At 33.4% G+C, this 21,733-nt stretch overlaps 1 protein-coding gene across 1 annotated transcript in view; it reads left to right on the top strand.

Moving 5' to 3' along the window:
• Window positions 1–21,733, top strand: part of Faf1 (Fas associated factor 1) — a 298,892-nt gene that overhangs the window by 78,739 nt on the left and 198,420 nt on the right. Inside the window, exon 7 of the mRNA XM_021160394.2 lies at window positions 9,695–9,800. Within this exon, the coding sequence (XP_021016053.1) occupies window positions 9,695–9,800 (106 nt within the window). The remainder of the gene's footprint in view (window positions 1–9,694; window positions 9,801–21,733) is intronic.

The raw sequence follows: 21,733 nt of genomic DNA, 5'->3' as shown, positions 1-21,733 counted from the left end.
AGGCCTTAGCTCATTTACATATGTGCCAGATTTTCAAACTGATTGCTATTTGAACCTAATCTGTCATTGCTGGCTGCATTAGCTACAACAAACATTACATTTACATATTGATTTCTTATTTTGTTTTAGTGTAAATAATCCATAATTATAGTAAATTTGGTCTTTTGTTGACAAGAGCTCATGTGACTCTTAAGTTTAGAATGGAAATTTAAATTACATGTGTTTTGCTTTTTAATTCAAAATCTGATATATCTCAAAGGATAAAAAGTTAATTATAGTTCACAAAATATTAAAAAAGACAAAAGGAAAATCTTAATGTTTAGAAAGATACAAATTACATTTTTTAAAATGATGAACATTTTATTATAAAAATTTTTGGCATTTTAAATAAGTTACTATTCTGGCTTCAGTTATTAGACTAAATAAACAGCAAAATCTGGTATTAATGGATCTATTATTCTATCTATACAGCTCAGGAAAGAAATGTACAGAACAGCAATGAAATGACACTTCCGGTGTCTGTGCTGGTGTCAATGCTCGTCCTTATTACATACATGAGTAATGTAAGGAGTATAGTTTTACTACTGACAATGTATACATTTCATTAGATATACAGTATTTTAAGTAGCAATGGCAACAAACTCCTATTTCTGTGTAGAGTGATTGAAAGTATATTGTAGTTTTTCTGTGCACATTTAGTTGGAACAATGATAGTTACCAAATTACTTAAGCACTGATAATGTGGTTAAACCTTATTAAGGAAATTTAATCTATATACCCTAATTTCCCAATTCTTAAAAGTCTAATAGCAGGTTCAAAAACCTAAATTAAACTAACGACAGGCTTTTCCTTGATGTAGAAACTGTAAAACACTTTACATAGTCAGTTGGATTGTTGTAGCAAAATATGGTAGGTGGGTAACTTTAACAATAAGCGTTTATTTTTCATACTTATAGAGGTTGGAAGAAGTTCAAGATCAAGGTACCAAGCAACAGATTCACTTCCTAGTAAGGGCCTTTATCTTGCCTTGACAAGTTTCTTGCTAAATCTTCATATGTTAGATATGAAGATATAAGGTTCTCTACTTTCTTGGTTATCTTGTGAGAATACTAATTCGATAATGGGACTCTCATAGCTTCATATTAAGTATAATCACTTCACAAAGCACCCACCTTCAAATACTGTATATCATACCAGGAGTTAAAAATTCAACCTGGATTTTGGGAAAGACATGAACATTTAGTCCTGAAGTTTAAGAGTAAATTTCTCTTTTCTACTTTCTTTGATTTTGGTGGATTTATAACTTAAAACAATGAGTGCTTTCTCTAGATCTTTTCATACTGAATAGGCAGGCAGGCAGGCTATGATTTAGAATAACTGAGTCTTTTGCATATGGAAGACTTTCAGAGGGGATTCTGGAATTAAGGACTTGCTGAGAGGATCTTTCGATTACTGTTACTACTGAGTGAAGACAATATTACTCTCTTCGTATAGTGTTAAGATGAAAGAAGTAGTTGGGTGCAGTGACTTGTCCCTTTTACCTCAGCTATAGATAAACTAAGACAGAGGGGTCAGTCAAACCCAGACATTGTACTGATGCTGGGTCTTCAAAAGAAGTTAATGAATGCATTAAAATGATTATGATTGAATATAGATTAAATATATATATATATATATATATATATATATATATAGTAAAATGTTTATTACTTTGCCTCTTAGGCATTTAATGTAGTTAGCTCTCATTTAATTTTACTTTCTTTTGTTTTAATTTGTTGCAAACAATCACTTCCTCAAACAAATATTGATTATTTTGATTATATTTTAAATGTGAATTTTAGTCTATCAGCTAAAACAAACACTAATAATTGAGTTACCCTTTTCTGTTTGTAGAAACCAAAACATGTCTTTGTTCTAAGTATCCTGATCACAAGAAAAATCACAATGGAAAAACACCATAAAGAGAGTACATATGTTATATTCAAGTAAAAGTATTTCTTTCACTGAGCTCACATTTGTGCTGCTTTTGAAAAGTTTGCCTAGTTGAAGGCTGGTAAGACATCTTAGTAAGCAAGCCCTTAACACCAAGTCTGCGGACCTAAGTATGATTCCCTGGACCACAGAGTGGGAGGAGAGAGTTCACTTCTTAACATTGTCCTGTGGTCTCGATATGGATGTGTGGTACACATATTCCCTCTGTAAATTAATTATAGTTTAAATTATGATATAAATTACATTATTTTCCCTTTACCATAACTCCCTCCAGATGCTCATATACTCCTCTTTGCACTCTTTTAACTTCACGGCCTCCTTTTTATTATTGTTACATATATATATATAGGTGTAAATACTCCTAAATAAAACCTGCTCAGTCTCTCTTCCTTCCCCATATGTGTGAATACATAAATATTACTAAATAGAACCTGCTTAGTCTGCATAATGTTGTTCGTATTTATGTATGTTTTCAGGGCTGACCATTTGGTATTAGATATGCAGTTAGTGTGCTCTCTTCTGTTCTCAGAATTCCTTAGTTGCCTGTAGTTCTTTGTGTAGGGTTGACGCTTCTTGGGCTTTCTTGCATGGTTACTTTTAGTACCATATATTTAAAATAAACATAAATTTTACTTATTTGCTTTTTTTGCTCTTTTGCCTTTTTCTTTTAAATTGAAGAGAAAACTTGATACTTAAGAGCATTGTATTAGTTTTCACTGTTGTAGAAATTATTTAAATTCCAGTTAGCCTGAGGTTTCTACCCTGCCTTAGATCATTGAATTATCAGATGAAGGACACGCATAGCTTTTATATACATGAGCTGGGCAGATACCTAGCCTCCATACTATTAGAATCTACTTTCCTATTGATAAGCCTGAATTATTACTTACTACTTACTGTGTTTCATCTGGGCTGCTCATAACTCAGTTTGCCTAGCCAACAGGGCCAGGTTTTTATGGCTCAGCTAATCCATGGTGGGTTCTCCTCCCTCTTGCATATCCTCCAATCCAAGCCTGGGAACCCTAAACCCCACCTGTGTGTCTTCTGCCCAGGTATTGGTTGTTGGCATCTTTATTCACCAATCAGAAATAACTTGGGGCAGGGTCACTGAGGCTACATGCAGACTTGGGGGGTCCATATTTAGCATTACAATAAACAGTAAAAGATAAAACCTCAACAGTTCTCCCCTTTAGTCCATTAAAGGGCTCTTCTCTCAGATATAAATTGAATACAGTTATAACAGTTATGCAAATCATAAGGTATGATATACTCTTATAACATCCGATTATATTTGGCAATGCAGATTTTATCATCTATCCTAACTTAAAGAGTTAACAATTTTGTGCTTCAGTCATGTTTGATTTTAACTTGTATTACCACCTGAAAACCATCGTTTTAAATCTAGAACATCTTCAGTCCTAAACAACTTAAGTTTAATTGTGAGGCTATGACTTTTAGTCTTCAACCCTGTCAGAGACTTGAGAAGGGATTAAATATTACTTGAGCATGCAGGAAACACAAAGACACAGCTTCCAAAACTATAAAAATGTCATATATCTGACAGCCTAAACAGTATCCAAAATTCCTTATAATGTTGGAGCATCTATCTTTAGCTTTCTGTCCCAGAACATCTGACAGACTTAAGTGAAGCAAGAATTATGAAGGACTAGCTTACTCTCTCTTGTCCTTAGCAATCACTTATCTTGCATGCATTTGTCCTTTCTGGACAGCATTCTGTTTGCCTATAAAATTAGGTTATTGGAGTGGTTAGCTTGCCACACTTGAAGCAACTCCACATGGAGGTACTCCTGAAAGCTCATCACCTTCCTGAAAGTGGAATGGGGGTGCTCTCAGCAGACCTGTCTCATAGTCAAAAGTTCATTTTGTTTGACAATCTTCCTTAGAGTTTAAAGGTCCATAGTTGAAATAGTATGGAGCACTTTGCCTCAGAAGAGACTGCTAGAGTGTGGGTGCACCTAACATGGCAGACTCACCTGTCTGTTACAAGACACTATTAGGGAGAAAATTGCTCCTAGATGCAGTGACTGAGGCTCCAAATTATTTTGTTAGATTTATCAGTTAGTAGCATATTGTTCAGCTAACCCTCTCAGATTAATAAAACCATGCAATGTATTCTTTGCAACATTGACCCTGTGTTTAAAAACAAAAGTACCAACTAAAAACCTCACAAAACAAGACATGTTGTTCATGTAAGTTTCTGTGGAAAGTATTTTTAGTAAAATTATGTATTTTAAAAGTGTATAGTAGCTAATGCTATAGGAAAATCAATGTTAAAAATTGTAGCACATAATATCACATGTAAAAATATGTTTGTCTGCCTGTTTCTTAGTAAACTTAGTAAAGGCAGAGATAGGATCTTACTTATTTCATGCCAACAGGCAAATCATGGCTATAATCTCTATAGTTAGTCCTAAACAAATTCCTCAGTTTTGTTCATGTGACATTGAACAAGAAAAGTAGTGTCAGTTTCCTTTGTGAAATTGATGTGATTATAATTTCATATAGTTGACATGAAGTTCTTAATACTTTATACATTTTAATATTAATTGCTGGTGATGAGGCAATGAGCCAGATTAGAGTCTGAGATGGAGGATGTTGCCATCAGTAGACAAATCATTTTACCTTGGATCATGAATATCAACCTGAAATAAGAACATTTATGAAATGCCCTCCCCCACAAACAACAAAACTAAAACTGATTCTGGGTAACGTTAGGTTTAATATACAAGTATGTTCTGTTATCAGAAAGGGGTGTGTGTGTGTGTGTGTGTGTGTGTGTGTGTGTGTGTACATGCATGCTTGTGCACGTGCATGCCCTTTGTAGGCATTTTCACTTGTGCATGAACACCTTTATCTATCTATCTATCTATCTATCTATCTATCTATCTATCTATCTATCTATCTATCTATTGAGGTAGTCTCTCACCATGAAACTGGAGCTTGCTATTTTGCTATTTGGTATATGTTGGCTGCTCAGGTATCTGTCTGTATCCCTGTTCCACCTCCAGTGCTGAATTTTTAGTGCAGTCTACCATTTACCTGGATTCTTAGGGTATAAACTTAGGTCTTAATCCTGAGAAAAGGACTTTACTTACTGGGCTGTCTTCCCAACCCCATCAACAAGTTTTTCTCCTATGCAACTCATAAATCATGAAGAATAATTGCTACAAAAGCACTGCAGATCTTCTTGTTTGTGTTGCACTGTCACTGTGAGATTTTAAAGTCTAAGCATCTCTCAGGTGTTAGAATATGCTACCTTATAACTTATGCCATAATAATTCACTCTTGGGCTTTTTAAAGTTTAATATTGTAGTCCTATAAAGGGAGAATATCTTTTTTTCTCCCCAGAAGAGGAAACAGTATTTACAGAGTACTCATGTCTAAAGATGGGGCTTCATATATTTTAGGCACTCATCATATACTTCTGAAAGAAGTAGTCAAACTACTGACCTTGGTAGAGCAAAAGTTCAGAGCTGGCTCCCTAATTCCCTAGCAGTTTAAGGCCTATGTCTCTCTCTGTGCATATATGCTCCATCTCTGCTGCTACCCAGATATTACAGAACTGACTTAGTTTTCTTCTAAATGGTATGATACCTGGTGCTGGTTCTGTGAGACTAGCCTACTATTAAGAAACAAATCTAAGAATTTCCAAAAAGGCTTTTGTAGTCTTCCATTTTAGGCCTTCCCTTTTTTTTTTTTTTTTAATGAGGAAGACAGTTTTGTTTTATTCATAGTTCCAAGTTTGACTTTTGGGCCTGTGGCAAGGTAGTATGGGGGTGGGTAGGGATGGAAAGAGAAGCCAGGATCCCAATGTCCCCTTCAAAGGCAGACCTCCAATATGACCATATCTTGCTTTCTGAAAATAGACACCACCCCCCAAAAGTTTCCACTACCCCAAAATGCCACTTTCCGGACACCAAGCCTTCAATACAGTTCTCTTTGTGTTTATATCTAAGATCCAAGCTTTAACACCATGTCTCAGGATTATATTAAGGGAAATCCCAGATTTGAGAGATGCATTTCCTGGAGCCTGCTGTGTGTGTGGAGAGTGACTTGCTTGGAAGGGTCACACTCCAGGGGTTCACTGGGCATTTGTCCCAGGCTGCAACATTCTTGGGAGGCTGTGCCTGTTCTCAGTGTAAGGGCTTCAGGAATTGAAATGTCTCTCTCCATTGCTTCTGGCCCTGGGCTCATGGGAGGAGTCTTGTGCATTTAACACATTTCTTTCCTTTATTATATTCATCCTTAGCCCTTTGATGTTGCCAGCACATGACCCTTTTTATGGCCTTTGTGTACTCTCAGCTTTGGCATGACTGAACCCACTCTTCCAGTTGAAACAGTTATTTTAGTCGCCCCCCCCCCAATTCCTGCCCTCCCCTCCCCTCTTTCTTTTTTGGAAGAAATAACACTATTAGAAAAAACAAACAAACAAATAAACAAACACACATACACACACACACACACACAAAGAAACAAACAATAAAAACCAAGAAGGGAAATGGGTTTGTTTTCAACTCCTGCCTTGGATAAGGCTACTTTTTACTACCCACCCCTAGCTCCTTCCTGCTGTAGGGTAGAGTCCAGCTCAAAGCAGTGCCACAGCCAGAGTGTCATCGGCTGCTGCTGCTGCTACTGTGGCTCCATCTGAACTCATGGTAAGACTCAGAACCCAGGCTATGTGACCTTTTAGTTCAGCCACCTTGGCCGTGATCATATACTTCAAATAACCAGCTGGTTTTGGGCAAAGACATGACCTGAGATAAGCTCCTTATAGTGGGAAAACCAGAGGATGGAACACACCTGGTAATGGGCATCCACAGCACTCAGGCCCTAGAGCATATGTTCCAAACGTGAGTGTGTGAGTCCCTGGTACCTCCTTCTGTTGCCAGAATATTGGACTGCTAGGGACACCATGAATAGCCTGCCATCTTAGTTTCATCCTAGCTGCTTCTGATCCATCAGTTGCCTCCTGGAGATTCCCTCATGGTGACCTCTCTCCTTCCTAGAACCCCCTAGTTTGTTGTTTCAGCTGGACTTTATTGATTTTCCACTTCACCTTAATGTTCAAACTGACTCCTTTGCTTTGTTTCAGGTGGTCAGAATGTTCTAGGGTTACAGCTTGATCTTTCTGTTTTTGTCCTCCCATAGGCCTGCGTGCTATTAACTCTAATGCTCTTATATCTTTTAGTTGGCTGTTTTGTCTTATTGTTGTCTTTTAGCCTTTGTTTGTTTGTGTGTTTTTTGTTTTGTTTTGTTTTGTAAGGAGAGAAAGCCCAGGTTAGCTTCAAATGTGCCTTGCAACTGAGGATGACTCTAAGTTCCTAATCTTCCTTTTAATTCCTGAGTTCACTGTTTACTTGGCCTTTGATGCTTACATTCCGTAATATTGAATTTTTTTTGTGTGTGTTTCTAATATGAAATCAAACTTAAAATATCTAAAACCTCAACTTCCAGTTTTCCTACCCAGTTATCTACATTAAGTAAGATTCTATCTTTTTGTTTGCTCAGACTGGGAATCTTGGGGTTGTTTTTTTTTTTTCTTGCCCTCTATCAGTTAATTGTCCATCTCTGCCTCTAACTTATGTTCTATATTAAATATTTTTACCATGTATTTCTCCTTTTTCTTACTTCTTTTGTGAATTAATCTATTCTTCTATCTCCCCCATCTCCAGTCTTTTCTCAGAAGTAGAGCACAAAGAGAAATCTTACATAGATGGAAATGGAAGTTAATTCTTAGTATTTTCCTCTTTAAACTTCCCAGTAGTTTTCCTGCCGTCGCAACAAGACCCTGTATGATTAGACCTTTGTTGATCCCTTTTGTACATGCTAACTGTTATAGGTCTTTTTTTCTTGGAGATGCCTTTCTCAACTGTTCTTTTTGCTAGATTTTCCAGATTCTCTGTTAGCTTTTATTTTATAATCTATTTTACTTGCTTCATAATACATTGCACTCTCCAAAATTGCTTATTTACTTGATCTTTCCCATTGGCTAGAAATGCAAGTTTCATGAAAACAAGGACCATGTATGTTTTTCTTATTCCTCTTTTTTTCTCTAGCAGCTAGAGTAATGTTTTGACTATAGATTGGTATACAACAAACTGTCAAAGTTTTGTCCCCTGACCCCCTTACCCCAAGTATATCTTTTGAGTGTTCAATTCTAAGATTCTGTTTATCCTTTTGAATTTCAACTTGTGTGTCTTCTCTGGTTATAGATTACCTTTTTCCTTCATGGAGTTTTTTTAAATTCCATAACCTAGGACAGAGTTAAACACCTTTCTCTGTTTTTCTTGAGTTTTTATTTCAGTTCTATTGGTAGTGACTTATTTGTTTCCGAATTAGACTATGTTTTTTTTTTCTGAGAACTGTGTATTTTTATTTAGATTGAATTTTTTTAGAAAGGCATTGTCCTAATGTTGCCTTAAAAATAAATAAGAAAGTAAATAGTTAAGTAATCATTCATTCATTCATTCATACATACATACATGAATACATATTTGAACCAGAATGATAATTTTCTAGAAGGTAACCTTTGTGTGAAAGACAGAGATAATTCACGATTTATTACTTACTAAGCGAATATCTGCGTGTTCCAGGTATTTTGCTTAGGTGCTTAAGATAAAACAACAAATGTCTTTCCCATAAGAAACTTGTATTTTAGTTGGATATTTTAAAAATCATTAGTAATACTTTCTGATATGTATTAGTGTTTTTTTTTGTGTGTGTGTTTTCTAGCTATTACTAACCTTTAAACTCTTTGTGAGACAATAGGCTAGACAGATTAAATGCCTAATTGTAATCTTTTTTTGTGTGTGTTCCAGATTGGCAAAAGAAGAACCAAGTAGGTCAGAGCTATGTAGCACACTCAGAATATTTTCTAGGCTAAAGAAATGACAAAATTATACTTAAGACAGGCAATGGAGATAATTTTAACATAATAGTAATAGGTTTTTATTAAATTTTTGATGAAGATCATACTTCTAAATATTGACATAAAAGAATCATGACTTATATTTCTTAACTTATATGGCTGATTACATATTTTTTTGTGTGTGTTACATTTTTGTAACATTTGGGAACTCTACTACAGGATCCTTAAAGTGTTGCTCTGAATTCCCCAGTTTCTGAAATCTATATATTGCTGAATTTGAAGTGAAAGAATCTATTGAAAGAATTTTTATGTAGCAGTTTCAATTCTGTAAATTTCAGTATCTTCTGAATTTTTACTGAAAACATATTCCTATTTTTATACAGCATTTATAAGTATAAACCATAGTTTTATATTTTTTCTAGACAGCTGTTTTGTTAGAATCCTATTAGTCTTTTAGTAGTACATTTGAATAAATATTTTCATAGATACTTAATATCATTTGACAATGAAGACAATTGATTTTCTTGGAGAAGTAAGTAAATAGACAATAGTGTTTGTAGAAAATGTATATGCATTTGAAGAATTTACAATAGAAGTTTTAAAACACCTTGGTAGAGAAGGAGTTAACAGGTTAGCTCCCCTTGGTTGTTCTCAGCATGCTCTCTTGCCTTTAGGAGCTGAAAAGATGATAACATTGGGCCCAGACATGCCTGTGTGGAGGTTAGGGTACTCCTGGGGTTTTTGCAGCTAGCTGTGAAGCAAGCTAGAACTTGTTCATCTCTTAGTTCCTTGTTTTTCTTTCAACCCTTTCAGTGCCCTGCAGGAATCATTAAATCAAAACTTCATGCTGATCATCACCCACCGAGAGGTCCAGCGGGAGTACAACCTGAACTTCTCAGGAAGCAGTACCGTTCAAGAGGTGAGTTATGTCTCACAGCTAAGGAATAAAGGTAGCTCATTATAGCTAATGTTGACCCTGTTAAAGAGGGCTTATCTGTTCTGGTAGAAACTCTCTTTATGTTTCATTATTAGGTTTTTAATTTTAATTAACTGGAGAATCAATGATTACAGTAGATACACTAAATGACTTGACCTAGAAATACAAATGTTGTAAGTGGGAGCTCTTGATAATTCTTAAAACATTCTGCCTAAGACCCTACTTATAAAGAATTTATTATTATACAAAATAGTTCATGGCTTTATAGTATTATTCAAAATATTAATTCGGAAATTGTTGACAACATTCATTGTAGAGTGTGTTTCTGTTTTATTTGAAAGGTCACTTTCAAATGTGTCATGTATTTTATTATACATGTATGCTTCTGTTTTAAACAGGAATTTCAAGAGACTTTTCTTAAGCAGATCAATCCTAGCTTTGGGCAGTATTCATAAGATGTTTGAGACTGTCACTGTCCAGATAGCTCAGGCTATCTGGAAAGAGTTTGTTAATACTGTCTGTATCTTCTTCAGTGTGACCAAAGAGGGCCACTGTTTCTAAAACAGTGCTTCTCCTATGAGAGAAAAGGTGCTGTCTGAGAATGCTTTTGGCCCCACCCATCCAAAGGCAGTAATTCTCTCCTTAGGGGGTGAGGAATAGTAGATGCTTTGACAGGACTTCCATGCTTAGAAACATTAAAATAGTGGAATAGTTTTCATATTAACTTTTGTAATTTATGAAACTTACTTCTTCCTTTTTTTAAAACTACTGAATTTTAAGAGACTAGATCATGCTAAATCTTGAATTGCTGTGTAAAAATATAAGACCATATTGTTTAAAATAATTCGTAACATCTTGAAAGAATAAGTAAGTTTTTAGTATTATATAAAATGTTTTGATAATGAATAGACTACCGTTTATTTATTTATTTTTTTTACATGTTTGATTAATGATTTCTATCTTTTGAGTTTGTCATAAAGAACTTTTCTCTAAGTTTCTTTTCTCCATTGATAACTTGAATAGCTGGTATATAACTAAGCAGTGACATTCAGCCTTTTCTCTGACTTCTACATTCATCAAGTTATTTTATTTATTTGAATTTTCTGGAATTTTTTGTTTTTACATTGCCTATTCATTTTTAACCTTTATGGCATTCTATCTTCTAAATTTAAAATTTTAATTTCTTGAAAGGCATTTTAATCTAAAATTTAAATATGATTCTGTCAGATTTATCATAGGGATCTTTGAAAATAAAATCTAAATTGTATATATGAGCATTTAATTAAATAAGGAAATTTAGCTTCACAATAACTCCAGTTAAACAATAAAGCAAGACAATATAGGAAACTCTGTCTTCTAGGTGAAATTTTTATAGCTAAACTCTGTGTGCAGTTTCGCTCATTCTCAAACCCTCTCTTTTGCATTGCTAGTTTAACTGACTTGAGTGTGTTTCGACTTCCTCCCACAAGAGGGCAGAAAGGACTATTAAGCTGATAGCCTAAAAATGCCACTCAGTGTTTTCAAATTAGCTTCTCTTATATTAACAAAAAGGAGCATAATGGCCAAGTTATTGTTTGATTTACAGATAATTGGCATATTGCAGCGAGGAGACTTAATTTCACCCTTTTAAATTAAACAGGGAGATTTAAAAAGACATAAAATATTCATTAATGTTCGGTGATTATAAAGTAGTGGCATATATTTATTTTGCCTTTATTACTGTTTCGATGGGAAAATACTGCAAATATTTCCGAAATCGAGTTGGCCATACTGACAAGTTGAAATGTTTAAGCAATGTTAATGCAATCTGCTCACACCTGATATCCTATGCAGAATGATTCAAAATGACTACATCAATTATTAAAAGAAATATTTAAAATTCTGTAAATGTGCCATTGCGTGCCACAGTTGGCAGAAACTGTTCTCTGGTATATTATTTAGATTATCAAATATATTTTAAGTGTCAAGGACTTCAAAACATTGAAATCTGTTCCTTATCATTTCGTAATATCTTGTGAAAAGTGCTTGAGGAGCGTCTTTTAAATGACAGATATTCCTGTGTATTTCTTGGTAATAGCTTTTCTTTCCTGTTTAATTTTAAAAATTAATTTAAAATATGTTTCTAAATTCTTGTTATTAAGAAAGAAATATTATGTCTAGTGAAAATTGTTGTACTGTGAGTAGACAGTTCCACATGGGCTGCTTTATTTATTTTGTGTAACTTTGATGAAGGCTGTGGAGCAACTGGCTGAGCATAGTTCCCTGGCTTTTCCTTGGCCCAGTGGGATCCAGTGCTGAGGCAGGTTTCAGGAAGGAAAAGTGTTCCTGTGGACAGCCTGGCAACTCACAGTGCCTTTTGCTTGCTAAGCTACTGTAAGTCAGTTTAATTGCACTAAGAGAAATGTACAATTTTGAAACAATTTGTAGTTCTGTGTTAATACTAGTATTTTTGTTTTTAATGTGGAAGCTTATTGATGTTCTAGATTCTAAATTGTAAATTTATCCATCATCAGTTTTAGCAATCTTTTTTCAGTAGTAAGCCCCAAAATAAATTGTAATCACTAACACACACACACACACACACACACACACACACAGCTTAAAGGAGTAGATTAAAAACATCTCATCAATAAATAATACAGTAAATTATTTTCATTTTCTAGGTAAAACATTCTTAATGCTTTGAAAGTCTTGAATTTTTAAAAGAAAGCTTTTACAGTATTTTTTACTCAGATAACTATGAAATGAGTAAGACTGAAATTAGCACCGCTTGTAACTATTAATTGAACAAAATAAATCTTTGAAAATACTGATTTATAGACTACTGCTAAGATAAGTTAGAATTTCAAATATATTTTCAGTAGCATGTGGTCAAGCAAATTGGTGGTGATAGCTGGTGTTCCTACAAGTGTTGGCTCATCCTGGCTCTGAGCTGCTGCTTTACAACATGTGACTGTTTTCCTTTGGGTGCTAGGTTTTGGTTTTGATTTCATTCTTGTGTTAAGCTCGCTACAGATTTTTCAACTTACATATTCTATGTGAGGAGAGTCAGTTACCTCTAGAGATGATTAAAATGGAGATAGTTGCAAGTAGTTATAAGAAGTAAAAATCCTTATTCTTTCACGATAACACTATATATCAGAAAATTATCGAGTAATATTGTAATAACATTATGACAACCCCAACTTTCTACCAATTTGCACTCTAATACTAATCACACTTTAAAATACTCAAATTCCTTCAAAATTTAAACAAGCCTATCTTATTTTAATCAGTTTTCTACTCTTGAGAGTTCACAGGTTTCAACAATTAAATTGTAAAGATTCTAATAATTTAAAAATCTGTGGTTTCCAATGCACTTGGGGTGGGCTAACACAAGGGAAGAAAGGCTGATTTGCCTCTACAAATCCTTAGCCCAGGTGTGGAAGAGGATATAAAGTCCCTGAAATCAGGCCAACTTTCCTTGGAAACTGATTCTTTGTTGTCTGCCTCATTATTGCAAAAGCTTCTGTTAGGCAAGTTTCTACGTTTCTGTAGATGTCATATAAACTTAAGAAACATACACCTGATCTGAAAAACAAAGATAAGAAATCTTAAGTATTTTTAGTGCAGAATCATGGAGTATTACTTATCTATTACAGTGAGAAGTGCAATGAATAGCTATTGGAATTATTTAAATCCCCTCCTAAGTTTCACTTTACCCTAGAATTCTCACTATTCTTATTAATGTTGATTTAGTTCTTAATGGGAATGAATGGGGAAAATTGACAGCCCATGAAGCCATATCGTACAGGGAGCAAGTAGCACATTTCACTACTAGCTCCATGTTACACAAACTGATGTTTAAGTGGGAAACCAATTGTGGTAGGATTGGTATCTAAGGAAATCATACCAATTCTTAAAAATAATTGCAAAATCAGGATGTTAATTTTGATTCTAAAATTTAAACCGTGTGCTATTTTTGTGTGTGTTTGCTCTGTTCTTGGTGCTTTCTCATCCTAACTAATGTGTGCTTTGGACTGTAAGCTAAGGCTGGTGGCCAGTAACTGTTTTGAAATTTGTAGTTCTTCACAAGTTATATTAGCGAGCACTTTCTATTAGCAAATAGATTATAACTTAACTGTTGTGTCCTTTCTTTAAATGTTTTGAAGTATTAGGTGCCTTTTCTGGGGGGGGGGAGTAGGGGAAGGGGTTGTTTGTTTTCCAATATGGGGTGGGGAGCTACTGGCAAAGAATTGAAGAAAGAGTGAGGTGGCTGAGAATGTTCATATGCAAGAGGGTAAATTAAGTTGTGTGCTTACTTAATTAAAAGTTTAAGTGGTTTGTTCTTACTGCAAGATAAGTGGCATATATTAACTCAATTAGAATGAGCAGTTTTAATTAGCATATATCATTTTTTTAAAAACTTAAAATAAAAAAAATGACATCTTAGAAAGAATGTAAGATGATTTTAACAACCAGGTATGAATTCAAGCCATTTTTTCACCTTTCCAAATATGGAGAATATGAGGTACATATATTACTGGTCTCAGGTTGCATTTTAAAAAAGGTTTGTTGAATGATACTGCTTCAAATGAACAAATAGTGATTATCTTATTGAGATCTTCTGTGTTTTTGTTGTATCCCTTAGGAAATAAATTTAATTGATATTTATGATACAACTATTTTGAAATGATAATATTTTTCTGCATAGAAATATATTCTATTTCTAAAATATTTCTAGAAATATTTTAGAATAATTTGGACATTATTAAAAAGCATAAGTATTTTTCATCTGTAACACAAATAAAAATGAAATTTTCTTAAAAGTTAAGGGCAATGCTTTAGTTCTTTGTTACTTAAGATACTTGTATCCTAACATCTTAGCCTATCATATTTATAACCTGTGGTTTCTGTGTTGATAGTTTTAAAATGCCTGAGTTGAGAGAAATTACATTCAGTTATCAGAAACCAATAAACATAAGACATTTTTTATATGCAAGAAAAGGCAGAGAGTAAATAATTGCACTGGTGACCAATACTGTAATAATCCTGTTTTACAATATGCACTTGACAGGTTGTAATAGTGCTAATTGAAGAGACTAATTCACACTTGCTTCATTCTATTCAAAGGCAAAATCAGCAGCTTGTTTTGCTTTTGACCAGATGGTCCTCATGAACACCTACTGTGCACTTTAAGTGCTTTACTAGAATTACAAAGGCTGGGGGCTGCGTTCGACTCCAAATGATTTGAGAAGGGGGGGACCTCTGTGCTCAATGGATTTAGTGCAAGTAAATTAATTCTAGTGGACCCATTACACACAGAGCCCCCTTTTCAAAGCTCTGAGCCTCCTCGCCTGCTCTGTAGCAATGAGAAAGAGAAAGAGAAAGGCAGATTACTGCAAACAGAAATAAAAAAAAGGGTATGAAAGGGAGAAAAGAGGCCTTGAAGCCTTTCATATCATTTGAGTTTTTCAAGTGCGTTATTTTTGGGGAGGGTGGATGTATGAAAAGCCAATTGGAGTTTTTTTTGTTTTAAAGTGCGCTATTTAAGCACCATGAATATAAGCGCAAGAGCAACAGTTGACTGAGTTTACTGTGGTGAAGCTTTGTGTCCGAGGATGAATCAAATTCATTATATTCAACTCTTTGTGTTTTAACATGAATGTAGGGTTAGTTTCACAAGACTGTGTCTGTTTAGGATAATTATAATTTAATATTTTCCTTTCATAAAGTTATCACTGTAGATGTCTAAAATTTTAATCAAAGCAGATTTTGTACATTGACTTTGAAGCACCCTGACAGTTTAAAATTCAAAGGAAAGCTTTTTGAGTTTTCAAAAGAAAAGAGAGGCTCATTCTAATGGCATTGAAGCAGAGATTATTATAACTAATTAGAAGTCACACATCTGTTAGCTTTTGGTTTGTGATTTATTTACGTATTTGTGAGTAAAACACATACTTTAAAAATACATTGCCATTATAGTGAATTAAAATGATAAAATATGCTTTAAAAGGAACTATTTACTTAATTATTTTTATAAGTTTCTAGAGTTGCATAAAATATATAATGAAATAAGGGAATATTGAATATGAATCAATATCACAATTACTCACCTTAAGCTGAATTATATTTTCAAACAAAATATATTCACAGTTTTGTTAATATAATTCTGGTTTACTAAGTAGTCATGTAATACTAACTAATGTAGCTTTCTTTTATATTTATAGTTATTCCTTAAATTTAAAGCTGTTCATCTACAATACTGTAATTTTAAATGCTATCAGTGTAAATGTTTTCTTATGACAATGTATGTAGCTAATATATAAATGATCACATTTAAAAAAACTATGTGCCCTTTGTTTTTCTTTTGATGAGATAACGTCATAAACAACTCTAAACTTAAGCAAGTCACTCATTTTTTTTATAGTGTATTTTAATGGCACAGATTATCTTTTTTAACCCCATATTACCAATATTCTTATTTGAATTCTTTCTAATGATAGTTAATAATTAAGATAACAAAATTGTATTAGGAGTATAATTATAAATGTTTCATAGTAAAGTTTGTAATGCTTTCATAATACATGGCATTTATATTTGAGTAGACATAATATACTGGTAAGTATGCCTTTTATGTTTGCTTAGAAATATATGCTGAGAAAATAAATTATAAAAATGTAAAACTAACTACAGAAATTTTTATTTTTCAGAACCACAAAAATTGTTATTTTCAGACTTGTATCTGAAGAGTACTTTGGAACTTGAAATAAACTATTACTGTGTTCATTTCTTTGGGATTTTATATTGAAATTATATTTGGAGGATGGAGCAAGATAAAAGGGAATTCCTTCAAACATTCCACCAACAAATGTCCAGTGAAATTTGTAAACAATAGGTGTTAATGAATTGGTATCCTTGGGGAGAAAATATTTCAAGAAAAAAATAGATTAGGAAAAAAGGGAACAAAATTAAAATAAATGAAATGTAACTGCATTTTTTTAAATTGTAGAGAGTGAAGAACTGGTGTTAGAACCAGAACCTCAGTTAGTAGAAGTTGTTTGATCATGACTGGATAGTCATTTGCTTAGCTGGAGCCTCTTCTCTGACTTAACAGAGTCAGTGCTTGAATAAATAAATAAACGAATAATTTATTTCAGTATTAAACTATTATCTCTAGGTCCCCAAATGTCACATACACGATTACTAGAGTTGGGAACAGCCTCAAATTTCATCATGGCCTTCTGTAGCACCATATTATCTTTTAACATTTAAGTATTCTCCAGCCATGTAGTAAGTAATATCCCATTCATTGGTCTTCCTTTTGCAAAAACAAAGAACCAAATAAACAACAAGCAAGGATTAAAGGATTGGTAAATGAATATAAAATGTTCATAAATACAGTGGACTTATTCAATGTATATTAAGGTAATTCTAAATATAGAAAATAATTTTCATATTTATCATTCTAAGCCAAAAATTATTTGGACCCAACCTCCTAAAATATCAGGCTATGGTATTTTTCTTTCATCTAATATGGCATAGCACTGTGTAGTCAAATAATTATCTTTTTGAAACATTATCCTTCTGGTAAATGTACTTTGACGAAAATTCTGTTACTTAGTTTGTAGTTTTATTACCCTCCATATAACCAATCTTTTCTTATTATTCTTTTCTTTTTTTTTTATTTTTTTAAAAAAATAAAGGACTTTAAAAGCTCACAGCAAACAGTGTATAAATGACAAATGTATTCCTTGCTTTGTGGTCATTGCGTGACCAGACAGTAGAGCACTGGATTTTTCTGCGGTTTTACAGCTGCAAGGCAAAAGCATCTGTTCATTGCAAAGCCGTCATTGTTTAATTCTGACACTGACTTCTCCATGCATCTTGTACCAAGCGCTGGATTAGATGCCACCAGGATGAAATTTGTTTTAAGTTGCTCCTAAAGTGCAGCTGTCCCTGTATGTGGCCTTGTAGCTTAACCAAAATAGGCAGATGCAGGATCAATCAGAATCTTTGTACAAGGTCACTTGACCAGGCTAGAGAACCTCAGAGTATGAATGGGAATGATATTATTTATTGTGAATAACTGTAAAACCACTTTCCATGCTCAATTAGTGAATATACAAGTGTCCTGACTATATGTGGGCAATATAACCTTTATTAAATATTTAACCTTTAAAAGTAGATTATAATGGTTAAGTATATATTAGCTGTTATTTCCCCACAATAATTTGCAGGAGAAAGGGTTCAGTCTATTGGACTCTAAAATAGTAATTGACTGAAAATAAAACTCATTCTAAAATCACTCAGCTAAATTTTTGAAAAGAGGACATTTTTATAGAATGATAATTTTTCTTTAATGTTTCAAGTGAATGAAAAATGAAAGAGCACTCCACTTCCCAAGTTTCCTGGGATTGTGTGAATTTCTACCCAGCTGGTCCAGATTGATTGATACAGGGCCAAATATTTGTCTGCCTACATTTCAAAGTCTATAATTTGCTAATGAATTGTGGTAATAATCTTTCATCATACATGAAAGATTTAGCCAAACAATTTGCTAAGTATGTATTTTGATCATAAGATTTTTGGACATACACCAAGCTTTACATCTATTTTACAGCTAATGCATGGGGGTAGAGGGAGGGCAATTGGAGAAATAATATTGAACATTGGACATTGATGGGAAGGGATGAAGGAAACAAGAAAAGAGGTACCTGGAAAAGAATAATGCTGAAAGTGCTGTGGATGACAGAGGATAGCAAATTATATTTGGACCAACAATACAAAATGGAATTTCTAAATATGCTAGCACACTTTTAGCCTGCAATGTCCTAAAATGTTGTATCCAGTGTAGTTTAAAACAAGTATGTATTCACTGTGTTTCAACTATAGTTATTCCTTGCATTGATTATGAGTAATTTCATAGAAACTTTGTCAAATCTCCATAAATCTTGAATTATTGCTGGCATAACACCTAAAACAAAGGAATTGTAAGGGTAAATTTTAAAAAAAAGTTGTATGACCAACTCCAGAAGTTTCTGAAATGGCTACAGGCATGCAGGGAATATTCCTCTCTCTAAAACAAACACCATGCCAAGGACCTAGCTTTCTGGGAGGATAATGTGACATACATGCTTGTGAAAATGCAGGTCAGACTTATGCAGTTTTGTAGTTAAGCATAAAATGCACTACAGAAGTCCAGGATTGCCTTAAGAGGTAAGAAAGCAAAAAGTTCCTTTTATAGTTTCTTATAAACATAAAATTTCCTTTCATTGTTAGCAGTCAATAGGGTCATGACTTCTTTCTATTTGACTGATACAGTCTAAAGTGTTTTTAAACTGTCTTTACTATGAGGAAAAATTTAATAATAATAATAATAATAAATTTTTCTTTGCCAGGTATTTGTTTATTTTTCAAAACATCAGTGCTATACTAACTAGTTTTGAAAATATTATAAATGAGGAAATAAGTAGAATATTTTGTCCATTAGAGTGAAAGTATCTATTTTTAAAGAGAGTGAGGTGGTCTTTTATTTTCATAAATTTAAAAAACAAGTACCATGTTAGGTTTTATATACCTGCTAGGCCTCTTGAATATGTAATTATCATACATTCACAGCATTAATTTGTATTTATTTATACAATTATCTTCCTACTTTTAGTTTTATAGCTTAGTAAGTCCATGGCGGCACCATTAGACAGTCTTGAAATATTTAGAAAGGTTAGAGACATATATACTTATAACCCCAGTTTATATTTTAGATGAACAGAAACCTGTTTGACACACAATTTTTTGACAGTTAAATCTTTATCAATTTAATGTAATAATTCTAGTAGGCATATTAGTACCAAATAGTTACTATAGTACGTGTTAATACAAATTTGGAATCGGGATCCTAACTTGTTTTCTTTCCATATTATAGAAAAGTTTCATGATCACCATGGAGGAAAAGTAACATGAAAATCACACTTAAATTAATATAATTATGCAGTAGTAAGGCTTCTGAATTTTTATGAAAACTTTTTTGCTTTTGTTTCCAAAGCAAATTGTTGCGTTATAATTTATACTAAATTCAAACTGTTACTGGTATAGACAATAGTCATTTTCATATTACTATCAAAAGTACTTCAAAGTTACATGCCTGTATTTCCATGATGAAATTGAAATGGAACAAAGTGTAAAGTATATTTGCAAAATGAATGTGGTTTACATATTAACATGCATACATATCATAACTCAAAGCAAATGTTGCTTTCGTTTTAATTGTTTTTGATGATACACATCCTTTATTGCCCAAATGTATTTTGGATTTCTAGGAACTGGTTTTGGAGTTAGGATCCTCGATTTTACTTTTTTTTCTTTTAGTGACGTCACTTATGGCTTTGTTCTCTAAGGGGACAAATTGATTTGTTGAAACTCCCAAAAGTAATTTGAATCCATTATTGTGAGCCAGGTAGTTATTCAATCTGGGTAGTTAATTTTGTGTTATTCAGGTTAGATGTCTCTTTTCTGAGTGTTCTCTTTGTGTATATATATCAGGTATACCTCATTCATTTGTGATTACTTCATATTTACTTACTTCTCTTGTTAGACTATATGCATCTTAAAATAGGAAAAGTGTAAAATGTTTATTTCTTAATGTCAGGGCCTCCTGATAAAATGGTCATAGAATAGGTGATCTTAAAGAATAGCTAAATTAGAAATGAAAAATTTGTTAAGCGATGAGATTATATGTACCCGAGGCATTTGCAGAAGTAATTATGCAAGTAGTTTTTAGTACTTTAAGCTTTTTAGATATTAATTTCAAATAAGCATGCTTTCAAAACATTTAAAATGTATATTTGGTAAGTATTTGTTTCATTGTGATGTTTTCATATCTACATACTATTTTATACTTTGTGCTCATAGGCTATTTCTTTGGGACTATTTTTTATCCTTCCACTAGTCTCTTCTCCTCTCAAATAGTTACCCTTCTGTTTTCATGGCATTTGTGTTCTATTAACATGTCCTGTTTCTCCTCCCTCCCTATAGACCTCTTCCTTTCTAACCTTTCCTAGTTTCCTTTCTATTTTCATATCCTCCTCTGTCTCTTAAGTAGATACATATATATGTTTATTTAAATCTGGATTTTTCATATGCAATATTTTTCTTTCTGAGTCTGGCTTTTATTGATTAACATAATACTCCCCAGTTCCTTCTATTTTTTTCCCAGATATCATTATTTCATTCTTCTTTAAAGCTGAATGAAATATTGTCCATATGCTGATGGACACCTAGGCTGTTACCATAGCTTATCAATAGTACAGCAGTAAATACAGATGCACGAGAGTTCAGTGGTGTGTTGAGTTAGAATACTTCATTTCTATGATTAGCAATGAATGTGCCTGGATCAATATGGATATTCTTGTTTTTGCTTCTTTGAGGAGCCTCCATACTGACTTATGTGGTGACTGCATGAGTTTATATTTCTGTAAGCATTATAATCTGTGAACCTGAACTACTGTCCTCTCACCACTAACAAGTTATGTAATGTTTACCTATCCTTGAGTGACCTGACTTCATTTTTCAATTTTAGAGTTTTCTTATGTAAAATGGTAGCAACTTTTGCTTCTAAAAATAGAGTTTTAAACCTTAACATGTGTCTAGCCTTTCTGCTTTGTTGAACTTTGTGTACAGTTGTCTTAGCATTTCCATAGTTCACCAATACTTGTTTTCTGTTTTTTGTTTTGTTTTGTTTTAACAAATAATTGCATTTGTGGAGAGGTGATTTAATGGTAGAAGCACTAGATGCTCTTGCAGAGGATTCAGGTTTGATTTTTAACACTTACAACCACCACTCCAGTTCCAGAAAAGGGATCTGCTGTTCATTTTGGCCTCCTCAGGCACCAGGCACACATGTGATATGTATACATACATGCAGGCAAACACTTATA

Source organism: Mus caroli, unplaced genomic scaffold (assembly GCF_978045245.1).
Source record: "Mus caroli unplaced genomic scaffold, Mus_caroli_1 scaffold_6, whole genome shotgun sequence".
NCBI lineage: Eukaryota > Metazoa > Chordata > Mammalia > Rodentia > Muridae > Mus > Mus caroli.
The sequence above is the reverse complement of the archived record's forward strand: the minus strand, read 5'-3'. Positions and strand labels throughout refer to the sequence as shown.